Below are 13070 nucleotides of genomic sequence, written 5' to 3'. Positions count from 1 at the left end.
AATATCCCCTTGTAGACACAGTGCAGACTCTCCCATCTATCAGATAACTGAAACTAAATTAATGTATTTATGTTAATTCAGAAGAAAAATACATACCACATAGAGTAATGCTCTATATAGGGCATCTTTACGTCCATTAGTGTTCTCATCCAACTTCCGCCGAATAAAAAAGCCTCCAAGGTTGCGGATTAACGTGCTACATAGGAAAAAGAAAGATACGGTTTGCTAACTTTAGTCAGACATAAAAAGAATACATTGTTAAAACCACCCAGAACATTTAAGAGATGACTGCATCAGATGAACGCTGCATCTCAGTCACTCTCCCTGACAAAGTATTGATGGAAAAATTCTAGACACTGTGTTAATAACCCAATTTGAAAAACTCAGGTCAGTGATCTCAACCTTCAGATACTTCACTCCTCCTAATTAGCGATGTACCAAAATTAGCCTCTTTACCCCTTGGGGAAACTCCAAAAGCCCTTGGGGAAAACAGATTGCTTTTGAATCCGTGGATAAAAAAAACCAAAAACAACATGCTTATGGTTTCAATTATGATTGGACTAAGCCAGATGGGGCATTTTCTAGTTTGCATGCAACTGAACTCCTTTATGAATCCTTCTTCTTATAGGAGACAGATAACAGAGCAGAGTAGCACCTTAGAGACTAATAGTTCAGAAAGGCATTTTAGGAAATCTGTGGTGTCTTTCAAATAGCTGACAGCTAGTCACTAAGTAAAGTGACTCAAGACACTGAAATTTTCGAAATCACAAGATTAGGCAGAATCATATTTAAACCTGCCATATGCCCTAATCAAGGCTCAAATATCACCGATTCATTCCCTCTAGCCAAAACTCCTTAATGAACTTTTCTGTTCTCTACATAAACTGTTAAGGTACTTACTGGTCCCTGAAGCATTACCACACAGATCCCACTGGAAGTTCCAGTACCATGGAACCTATCCAACTCATTCTACCACTGTGTTACACTGCACTTTTCTCATCATTTTACACCTTCCATGCTGTTTCACAGGTGAATACTACAGAATTTAAGAAAGAAAACAGGACTTTGAACAGCCTCATCTCTATCACTTTCCTATTGCATGGTCACCTACTTCACAGCCTATGCATTCCACTTCCTAATAGCACCCCCCTGATTCCCAATGACTCTCTGTAGATGAAGGGGGAAAGAATTTCCCTCAAGCTTGTGCAACCCCATTTCTCTGTGAAGAATCTCTGTAAGGATTTTGCAAGACTTTTCTTGAGCATGCTGGGTCAGAACCAAACACATTCAAGCAACGTGAACACAATGCCCAGATCACTATGTACCTGCATTCACTGGAGCAGATCCTCAGCTGATGTGGAGCCATGGCAATTCATACCAGCTGAGGATCTTCACTAGTGGCTTTATTTTTGAGAGCAACTGGAAGCTTAGCTCCAACTGTCCTTACCTGAAGATGGGGATATTGAGGTTATTCCCTGCAGCAATGTATGGTGCTTTGATGTTATGGCAGAAAAGAATGAATGTGAGGAGCAGGTAGTCAATGTGAGATTTGTGAACAGGCAAGAAGATGAGAGGTAAATTCATCTATTTGAGGGGGAAACAAAAGATATGACAAAGTTAACAGAAGTTCAATTTCCCCCTACCTTTCTTTAATGAGATTGCTAGAAACACCTTAAATTAGTAAAACTTAAGAACTTCTAAAATTTCATCTCTCTACTGCTTTGCTCTTATCTTTCATCAGCTCGCAATGAGAACAGATTCTTATTTTTCAGGCACTAACAGTGTTTAAATTGTAGTTACTATGGGAAAGTACCATATTCACACTTTCTAAAGATACATAGTATCAGACAGTTTATTGAGGGGATGTACCAGAATTGTCTCTGCCACTGCCCAAAAGTTGCTGAGTTAATGTAGAAGATGCAACAAACCTCAATAGAAAGCTATAGGAAACTTATCTACAGCCAGCCAAATTGTACCAGAATGACTCTGATCACTCATTTCAGAGGATTTATTTATATTAATGCTGTATACTATCCATACTTCACTTTTCTGAAGTATTTTCTCATGGAAGAAATAGAAAGTTCAGAATATTGCAAAAATGGTCTTTTAAGAGTAATGCCTCCCTTGGGTAGAGAGAACGGTAGAATCAGACAGGCTGCTTTTATTAATGTAAATAAATGAGCAATCAGCTAGACACTTTGCTGACAAGTATGAAGATAAGGTCATCCTCGGATGACCAAGGTAAAAGCAATTTTGAAAGTTTAAAAAACTAGTAAAGTATTAACCTGCTTTTGCACTGGATTGGGAATAAAAAAGGGTCAATCATTCCGCAAGCAGGTCATACCAAATAACCTGACCGTTTATGGCCTTCAGAGTATATGGTTACACAGTACTTAAAAATATTGCACAATTCCTAAAATTATCTAATAAAGTCACAGAGTCTGTTGAAAGGGCACACAGGACTTGAAACTGAAGCCTGCTTTTGGTCTCATTTAGACTAATAACACTCCACTGAATTCAGTGAAATAACTGGTTTACACTAGCATGGGCAACATCAGAAACTTTCCCAGTTTCAAGAATCTATTTTTGTCTTACCTCAGTTGCGGCTTTGACCATTTCCAGTTGACCTTTGTGGATCTGAACGTTCCAAAAGAAGCTGTTAAATAATTTCAGCAGCACCCAACCAGTCAACCTGACGAAGAAAAATGTCAAATCCCAGGGAAGTTAAAGTTTCCTTCACAGTTACCTTCTTTTGGTGTCAGCTTGATAAAGTTGATAGATACAATGGCAGGACTTTGTAATTCTGTCAAACAGCAATATAGGAGTAGATACTACCACCTCAATTCACTAGTCAATGAAGGCTTTAGAGAATTCCTGCCTAACCTATTAGTGACTATTTAGATACTGCAGCATGACTTTATTTCCATCTTAAGAGTCATAACTAGAAAATAATATTATTAAATTGCCTGACAATAAGAGCTTGCAGAGCTTAAGTTACTGAGACAAGGTACTTTAAACTGATTCAGGCAAAAACTATTAGCTACACTGAGCTGATAATATGGAGCTTAGCTTCACAGGGAAAAGTACACTCATTTCACTGTATCATAACGTTTGTTGAAAAGTCTGCAAATACTCCTGTATCTGACAGGAAGTCAGGTTACATTTCATTTTTCAGAACAATCCTGGTGTTCTTTGATATCATTAAAAGTGGGTTTTGTGAGGCAGTAAGGAATTGCCACTCTGAAGTATTTGTACAGAGCTTGCAGAGCCTCAGCAGAAATCTCTGGTGAACTATTTTTATTACCTGATCAAAGCAGGTGAGACAGTTGCTACCATTTCCTGCAGAATCTTCCTTGCTTTCTTCTTCACCTTGCTGATGGCCTTGGGGTCCACCTGAGCGAAGCTCCCTGATGTACTTGTTTCAGTAGCCTCCTCTACAATGGCCTTCTGCACTCTGATTTTAAAAGAAAAATATATAAAATGGTGCTATAACAAAAGAGCACGGTAGATAATTTCAGTTCACAAGCAAGCTGGTATAAGCTGGTCAATGATTTTCAGAAACAGAAAATAAGAAGTAAAATAAAGAGCGCAAATTGCCTTTCACCATCTTCAATCAACCAGGACCAACCTGCTTTGGAAAAAGCCTCAGTTTAAGACCAAAGCACCCAACACTCCCAACTCTGATTAACTGTAGGGTAGAGGGCACTTAGCACCTTATAGAACTGGCCTGGAAGGCAAAATATGTGCTAGAGCTTTCTTGCACTCAACCTCAAGAGAATGAATACCTTGATTTCAACAACTTGGAAGAGACCAGACAAATCATCTGGGGTAGGTATGTCAGTGGAGACAGAAGAGAATTCTCCCATTTCTAAAAGATTAAACCAGCTCCATGAAAATGGTTCTTGTTGGGTGAAACGCAAAGCAAACGCTTCCCTCTCCCACCTTCAGAACAGTCAGCATATCTGATATGTTATAAAGTATGAACTAGATTAATCTGGACAGTAATATGAAAGTCTACCTTACTATTTTTAAAATGTAAGCAACATACAACAACCTCAGCTGATCCCTTACAATTGGTGGATGTAGCATAGCACTTCTCAGAATTGGGTAACAAAAGCTGAAAAGGTGAAAAGCTATTCATAATATTTTGTATTCAGCTCCTTGCATGTCTACCTGTAGCCACTCTAAGGACGTGAAGGCTAAGATGTGTAAGCCCTGCTCCCACAACTGTTCTAAACAAAAAATATATAGCTAAAAGGCGAAGCTGCCATAAAGATACTGTACTTTATCTTACTTTAAGCAAACCTGCTTCCAGCATTTGTTGCACACATTTTGTAGCAGCTTTACAACAACATTCTGCATGAATCTGGAAAGTCAAATCTTAACAATGGTGGTTTACTTTGCAATATCTTACCTGCCACTGTTTAAAACATTTTCCGTCAGATTCTTGGCAAACATACCCTTATGCACATCACGTTCTTGCACAAAGAGAACGTAACAGAGACGTCTTGCGAGCCACCCTCTGTACCTGCAACATTAAAAGGCTATGTAGCAAGCCAAAAAAATAAATCACTTTAAAAAAAATCTTTATTCTCAAATATATTCACACGAATCCAATCAAGGCAAAAGGAGGTCAAACTCTTTAAGTATTTTCATAATATCTTCTGAAAAATTCTAGTATGAGTCTGGAAACAATGTTACAGGCGTAAGAACAAATATGTATCAAGAGCTATAAGAAAACAGCAGCAACATGAACAACCCAACCCCCCCCCCCAAGTCCAAGCAATAAAGAATGGGTGATGCTGGCATCAGGTAGCACTGTATCACCAATCAAACCTCAGTATAAAGCCATGTACTTTCTGGGGGGTGGTTCTTAGTTACATTTGAGAACTGATATGCTTTGCAAATGTCTTCCAAGACCTGCCTACACAATTCAATAAGGATGGGGAACCCACACAGCATCAATGCTTAACAATCAGCACGCTTGCTCAGAGTGGCTCAAGTGAATCAACTTACTAAGAAGAAAAAAGGCTGAGGCTAAGACTGGCAGAACTGTCTAAGCCACATCAAAACTCAGTAACATTTGTGAGTATCTTGTCAAAATCTTGGCCCAAATCTTCCACATGGTCATAAAGAACAATTCCACCATTTTATATACTTCAATATGTGTCCTTCCAAAACTTACCCACGTGAGTAGTCCCAGTGAATAAACAGGGCTCCTCACAAGTGCAACTATTTGCAGGATGCCAAGTTATCTTAATTCTTGTGATCTTTTCCGGTTCTTTATTCCTCTTCCTTTCCTTGCTCTAAATCCTTTCCCTGTCCAGACAGGTCAGCAAATCTTCCCTTCCTAAAATGATGGCTGTACACTAATACTACGTGCAAGAAAAAACACATCTGTGCTAAAAAGCCACCGCTTCCATTGCATTCTGCTGCTCAGCACTTTTGAGTATCAGACGTCATGTCTCAATTTGCCTGGAGAAACAGAGGACCACACAAATGGAGAACACCTGACACTTCTCTTTTAAAGAGCTTGCCTGGAATCGCATAAGAACTCTGGGCCAGAGGAAGGGATAAAAGCCAGGCCTTGAAGGAGCAATCAAGTTCCTTCACCACAAAACCATAGATTCATAGATGCTAGGGTCGGAAGGGACCTCAATAGATCATTGAGTCCGACCCTCTGCATAGGCAGGAAAGAGTGCTGGGTTTAGATGACCCCAGCTAGATGCCTATCTAGCTTCCTCTTGAAGACCCCCAGGGTAGGGGAGAGCACCACCTCCCTTGGGAGCCCGTTCCAGACCTTGGCCACGCTAACTGTGAAGAAGTTCTTCCTAAAGTCTAGTCTAAATCTGCTCTCTGCTAGCTTGTGGTCATTATTTCTTGTAACACCCAGGGGCGCCTTAGTGAGTAAAGCCTCACCAATTCCCTTCTGTGCCCCCATGATGAACTTATAGGCAGCCACAAGGTCACCTCTCAACCTTCTCTTGCGGAGGCTGAAGAGGTCCAGGTGCCCTAGTCTCTCTTCATAGGGCTTGGTGTGCAAGCCCTTAACCATACAAGTGGCCCTTCTCTGGACCCTCCACAGGTTATCCACATCCCTCTTGAAGTGCGGCGCCCAAAATTGCAAGCAGTACTCCAACTGCGGTCTGACCAGCGCCCAATAGAGGGGAATTATCACCTCCTTGGTTCTGTTCGTCATGCATCTGCCGATGCACGATAAAGTGCCATTAGCTTTCCTGATGACTTCGTCACGCTGACGACTCATGTTCATCTTGGAGTCCACCATCTTTGCTCCTCTTGTAGCTCCCATCTCATTCTGTCTCAAGATAGACAAGGTCTTGCAAATAAGTACTTTTCCAACATAGCCCCAAACTACTCTATACGCCCAACCCTGATCCCTTCACAGGACCTCAGGAATTCTGTGGTCATGTAATTAAGGAGTAACATAATAACGGGCGGCCCACATTCTAACGTACCTAAATTCTGCATGCTTGAACTTTTAATATTTTTTGATAAAATTCCGTTTTTAAAAGAAAAAATGGTCAAAACCAAATTCAATCGCATGCACCTATAATAACCCCCACTTTTGTGTATCATTGACCGCTTATCATTGACAGCACCTTCAACACTGCAATAAAGCTTCATCTACAAAGCTCAAACCATTAGCTGGCAGCAGCAGAAGGATGTTATCCTGAACAGGCTATGGCCACAGGCAGGCTTGGGGCAGGAACAAGGGCAGCCCGGCCTTCTCTGTCTCTCTCTCCCACATCCCCACTAGGTCATCTAGCGAATATACTTCTCTCGTGTGTTGAACCTTGGGAGAGGAGTAAAAGATAACAAAGCAGGGAAGTGCAGGGTATAGTGACCCTTTCCAGCTTCTTGTAAAGTTGGAACTTTGGCGTTTGCCCAAAAATGTCACTGACAATATAAATCATAAAACAGAAATAGCAGGTTCCTCTCTCTCAATCACACCTGAATATAATTTCATGGGACAAAAGAAAAAAAAAAAAAGGCAATTCTTTTGGTCCTCAAGCTGGCCCCTGACAAATTTCAAAATCCAAAGGCAAACAAGAGAAGTGCTTGTGCTTACCAAGAATCACTAAAAGCATCTGTCGCAATGGAAAGTGTCAGGCAAATAAATACAAAGGTCATGGCATTTCAAAGTTAGGCTGTTCAAAAAACGGTGCATGTATATGCATGCAGGGCAAGCACACACACAAAGCAAGCAGGTATGTAATAATGCTATCAATTTTAATTAGTTATTCTGGGGACAAAAAGCCTTCATTAGCCCACTGAAAAGAACCTCTCTCTAAACTCTCTGGTGTCCATGTTTCCATTGCCTTTCTAATTTTTTTCTTTTAAACGGGCATTTTTCCAGTTAATCCCAGGGCAAAGCTGAGGAGATGGGTTAGTCACTGGTAAATAGTTAGGCAGCTGAGAAATCTGTCTTCAAATTAATGCTGAGGTATTCGAACAGCCTGTCAGAGTAGAAAGATTTGCATTTGCAATGCGTGCCCTAGAAAAAACTGTAAGCTAATTATGCAAATCTATACTATCTAATTTGGTAGTGATGACAGAGGAAACTGAAAACTGCATACAGACCGAGGGTTCATTATGTGAATACCAGCAGCTAATCAGAGCACATGGATTTTTACAGCTAAGGAAAAAACAATGCCTAAGTAACTACCTTGTATTCTTGGAATCTATTTGGTTGAGATCATTCATTTTCAATATAATACTAAATACTCTGCTGAAGAAAGAGGGGATGAAACACAATGATAAGGATGATACACATTCATGAGTTCTAAAGGAATTTGAAATGGCTGGTTGGCTTCTAAACAAAAGTGTACGCTCTTTATTTAAACAGGTGAATCTCATTACTGTCCACTGGCAATTAGGAAAATCATTGTTTGACTCAAACTGAAAAAACAGTCACAGCAATAAGACATATAGAGCACCACAACTTCCTCTATAACTATAAGCATAAAGTTATGTGCACACTTTTTCATCTTAGAATTTCAAGTATTTTTCAGCATTCTGGGATGCTGGTTAAACCCCCTCTCCCCATTTCTCCCCCCACAAATAATCAATTTTATCAAGAAGAAACAGTCTCTAGAACTAGGTTCTGAATTTTCTCTCCTACTCAAACAAGACACAATACTGTCTTTCTTTCACTCAGACATTTTGGCTCATTTCCTTCAGCCTACAGGCCTGTTCTTGTTCGGTCTGAATGTACAATGAATACTACTACTGAATTTCCTTATCTTAATGATTATTGTAAAAATATTAACTGTCAAAAGAATCAACTTCTCAGGCAACATAATAACAAAACATTTTCATTTACTTTGAAAGAAGTTTCATATTGTGAGATGCGAAACCAATTAAAGTAGAACAAATTTGACAGAACAGTTTAATACCTCATGCACCCTGTACTGAGGGACTGCATTCTGTCATGAAAGCAGCAAGGTCTCAAGCTGACGCCGTTTTCATCTATAACTGTTATTCTAACTATTATCCTCTGGTTATCATCTGCAAAAGTGGAGATTGTCTGCTAAACTGCAATAAATTGCATGTTGCAGACTTCAATCATGCAAACTGGTGAGCACAAGAATGCCTGATTAGTTTCATCTCTAGTTTCTGGATGCTTACCTTTAATTTGATGTAAAAATCTAACCATTCAAATCAAAGTATTGTAGGTACCCTGGGATTCTCCCTCACCCCTTATTAAACATGAACTATGTTCTATTCCAGGGGTGTCAAACTCATCTGGCCTGGTACCAAACTGGTCCACAGGCCAGAGGAATTTGTGGGGCTGGCCCCACGGGCCAGATTAGGCCCAAAGACACCCCCTCCACCCCTGTATGACAGATCCAGCACCCATGGCACCTGCTCTGGCCAGTCTGGGCCCAGCACCTGTGCAGTGCAGGTTCTGGACCGGCTGCAATTGGTCCTGGGCCTGGTACGAGGACAACTCATGGACAACATTCCCCCCATCCCCACTGCATGCCAGATCCAATGCATCCTCTGGCCAGTCTGGGACCACACCCCACATGGATCCTTTTTGGGGACCTATGCAGCACACAGCACTCACCCCAGACTGGGTGATGCAGGTGCCACATGCAACTGATGTCCTGGACTGGCCAGAGTAGGTGCTGAGGCTGCTGGATTCAACATGGTAGAGGAGAGAGGGAGAGGGTTCAGGACTGGCCCTAACATGGGTGTTGCATGCAGCATGGGTCCCAGAGCAAATGCCATGCACAGCACATGTCCTGACCCTAGTGCGCACAGCCAGTGCACCAGAGCCAGTATTGGGAGCCAAATGATGTGGCTCCACAGGACAAATCTGGCCCACAGGCAATGTCTTTGACAACCCCTGCTCTACTTAAGGCAAACTGAGTGTGAGCCTCAGCAGTAGGTGTATTGCTTCAAAATATACCCACAGTTTGCCAAAATGACATCTCTTCTTTGCTATAAAGTCAGAATGATTCCTGCTCATCATGGTCTCAAGGTATCCCTCAGGAGGTTGTTTAATCCGTCTTCAAGATTTTCATGACAAGAGATCCAAAGCACAAGACAGCCTATGCCACACAGAGCAGGTTTGCCCCACATGCGGGCTGGTTGATTGATACCTCTTGCTTATGTCAACTATCGTCAGATACTGTGCTATTAGAAGCCCTGAAACTAGCCATGGCCTATTTCACAGCTGCTATTAGAGACAAGGCATGAAAACATAAGGAGCATTAAGGAGATGCCAAAGCCTGAAAAGAGGCTGCTCCCACACAAATTAGCAGACACTTCAAATCAGCTTAAACAGTGCCTTTGATATCAAAACCAATGGTATCTGTCACATGGTCAGTGCCATTTGCAGGATTTAAATGGCTGTCCACTACACCTATGGACATCAAGTGGCTTATGCTGTAACATTTAAAGAAAAAGAAAATGCCATGAATTAAAATGGAGACAGCTGGTTACTTACCTTGTGTGTGTTTCATTGATGTAGATGACATTGCGTAAGCCCAAAGAAGGAATACTAGCATTGAAGAGCTTATCCTACAGAAACAAAACAAGTGAAAAAACTTAATTGGAAGGCTTCATATTAACTAAAAGACAGCAGTGGTCATTTCTTCATATTAACAAAAACATTTAAGATCAAAGAGGAAGACATTCAGTCTAAGACAGAAAAAGCAATGCAAGATTAATTAAGTAGTTTCTCCATGACCAGAGAAGTTGGTATCAGAGCTGTGATGAAAACGCAGGAGCATCCTGGCTCCGTATACACTGGTCCGACTGCACTCATCCTCAAGTGCACGCATAACCAGTCCTTTCAGTAGACATCGGTGCACAATGAAGTCATCAGTGGGTGCATCTACACAAGACATTTACACATACGGGGCATTTACTGTGCGGTAAATCAGTCTACAGAGCACTTAGCTAGCACCTGTAAATACAGTTACTAGATTAACTGTGCAGTAGTTACTGTGCGGTAGTGCTCGTGTACACGCTGACCAGGAACACATTTGCTACAGGTCAGCCCCACCAGCAGAGGGCCACAGAGGATGGGGAAGTTCTCTGTCCCTGGTCCTGGTGCTGCTCAGCTCCTGGCTCCCCCCTGGAGCTGGGAGCCAATCAGCATTGAGACGGGGTACCTCTCTGCTTCCCTCTTCTCTCCCATCCTAGCACTGTGCAGTTCCAGCCCCTCACAGGAGCAACCCAAGCAGCACTGGGACTGGAGAGCTCTCTGCTTCCCTGCTCAGTCAGGAGCTCACCAGCAGCTGTCCTGTTTATGGGGCAGCTGTCAATGAGCCCTCTCCTGGGTAGGGAAACCACACTGGACACCAGTGGGCACTGGGCACCAGGCTCACTGGCAGCTGTGGGTCCCAATGTGCGCATGCAAGCTGCATGCATCTCCCAGCCCCATGCACATTAGGACCCCTCCCAATGTGCATGAAGCCAGGAGATAGCTGTCACTGCAACCGGCAAAGCTCTCCTGGCCCCAGGCCCAACAGGACTGGCCCCCATGCTTCCTGCCAGCCCCCAAGCTAGCACCCTGGGGGAGCCTGGAGCTCCCCCTGGCTGCTGCAGGAGGGCAGAGCAGGGCAGGAGCAGCCCTGTACTGAGCTGCTCCCAACAGGTTGCATGTGGAGACACATTCCCAGGGAAGGCTTATTGCACAAAAAGCAAGAAATGCTATTAGTGACAGTTTAAGTACATATGCCCCCTGTAAAAGGAAAGAATCTTTTTTTCCCCAAAAGGTGAAGTTAGTCAGTCAGTAAAAAACACAGAAGAACCAAAGAAAGATAAGTTTTATCTAGCTCAGCCAGTCTGAGCACACAGAATAGATATTACAGAAAATCTGACCATTGGCCAGGGTCATGGAGCTGAGTTTGCCCACTTCATTGCATGTGTACCACAAACAATGATCTTTTTCCTTAAGCAGAAATATCAAGTGATTTTTTTTTTTAAAGATATCAGGGAGTTTAGAGTGTATTTACAAAGCTGGAACATTTTACTATGAGCAAACTATGAAGTTGTGCAAAGACAAATAAAGAGGCAGTGTTTCAAGACTGGTAATTTTGAGGCCACATTCAGATGGCTGAAAATTTAAAAGCACTGTGGCTCAAGCAAAGAGTCTCTACAAAGATTAGAGTTTGCACTACAGCCTGTTTCTCTAATCAGTAACTGATGCTGATCTTCCCTTGAGTTGAAACATCCGTTGTAACAAGACAAAAACAGAACCCTGTATTTTGTTATGGACAAACGAATACATGTATGTGGATCATTCAGGCCCTGAGAAAAAAGAACTCACTCCTAAAGGATTCACAATACAATCAAGTCTCTTATCAGCTCCTACCCCAAACTGAAAATGCCACTGCCGCAGCAGATACCAACAAAACAGGCAATACCAGGTGTTATATTCTTTATTGCTAAACTGGTCAAGCAAGTTACTAATTAATTCTATTTTTGGTAGAAAGACTCAGGAACGTGGCTGAAATAGGGACAGGAAAAAACTACAGGGAGGAACAATGCAAAGTGAGGGAGAAACACAGCATGTGAAGAGATGCACTAGGCTCATGAATAAACCAAATGACTGGGACTCAGAAGACTCAAATTCTATTCCTGGATCTGCCACTGAGTGACCCTGGGCAAGTCCAGCCTCCTCGGTTCCTAGGTTTTCTTATTCACCTTCATTAATAAAGCACTGTGCAATTCACCAATGAAAACCCCTGCATATGAAATTAGGCATTAGAACTATTTGCGATTCTCCTTCCAGCAGCAGGAAGCAAGAAGTGACCCAGCATGTTATAAAACTGTGCTTTAATGCTAAATGCAATGCATGTGTATCCATTGCTACCCTTCCAAACACATTATTCAACACAGTTTGTAAAGGATGTAGAACACCCTGATGTTGCCATTCCCCTCAAATCAGACCTGGCATAAAAATCTGGATAAAAAAAATCACTGGACTGGAATCCAATGATTAAGTATTTTCTCTGTCACCTTCAATTGAGGTTCTCATGTGAAAGGACTGTAAAAAAAATGGCATGGAGCCCATATACATTCCATCTGGAGAAGCATTAAATCCTTAGTTTACGTATATAATTCTTCCACAGTCCCACTAGTTACAGCATTCATCTAGGCCAAGGGTAGCCAATCTGTGGCATGTGTGCCAAAAATGGCACAGGCAGCCTCTCTGTGTGGCTGAGTCTGAAACAGGAAAAGCAAGGATTTGAAACTGGGTGCCCCCACATCCAGGTGAGCACCCTAAGCAGTCAGCTACTGGCTGTTATGGGGTGCCTAAGTCCCTATCTCTCCAAAAAACTTTAAAGTCTTGGTTATATCCTGACAAGGAATTAAAAAGGAACTGTGACATTTTTGCAGAACATTTTTCTTACCCAGCTCTAAAATAACTAAACCCCTTAGGTATGTGTCACAAGCTCAACTTAGTTACTTATATTTATACCCTACACCCAGGACAGTCTGTCATAATGCATTTACAGTTTTATCCCGTGCCTATTTGTTGTTATTGCTCATTCCTGCACCAGTGACAGGAATTAAAGGGAAGCAAAAAT

At 42.0% G+C, this 13070-nt stretch overlaps 1 protein-coding gene across 2 annotated transcripts in view; it reads right to left on the bottom strand.

The window, feature by feature from the left end:
• GPAM (glycerol-3-phosphate acyltransferase, mitochondrial) overlaps positions 1 to 13070 on the bottom strand; it is a 38670-nt gene that overhangs the window by 21083 nt on the left and 4517 nt on the right. For both annotated transcript variants that reach the window (XM_014594667.3, XM_006277962.4), the window contains exons 4-9: positions 9977 to 10050; positions 4415 to 4528; positions 3305 to 3454; positions 2596 to 2692; positions 1448 to 1584; positions 97 to 196 (exon numbers count right to left, since the gene is read on the bottom strand). In XM_014594667.3, the coding sequence (XP_014450153.1) occupies positions 97 to 196; positions 1448 to 1584; positions 2596 to 2692; positions 3305 to 3454; positions 4415 to 4528; positions 9977 to 10050 (672 nt within the window). The remainder of the gene's footprint in view (positions 1 to 96; positions 197 to 1447; positions 1585 to 2595; positions 2693 to 3304; positions 3455 to 4414; positions 4529 to 9976; positions 10051 to 13070) is intronic.

Source organism: Alligator mississippiensis, chromosome 6 (genome assembly GCF_030867095.1).
Source record: "Alligator mississippiensis isolate rAllMis1 chromosome 6, rAllMis1, whole genome shotgun sequence".
Taxonomy (NCBI): domain Eukaryota; kingdom Metazoa; phylum Chordata; order Crocodylia; family Alligatoridae; genus Alligator; species Alligator mississippiensis.
This window is presented reverse-complemented; position numbering and strand designations above follow the sequence as displayed.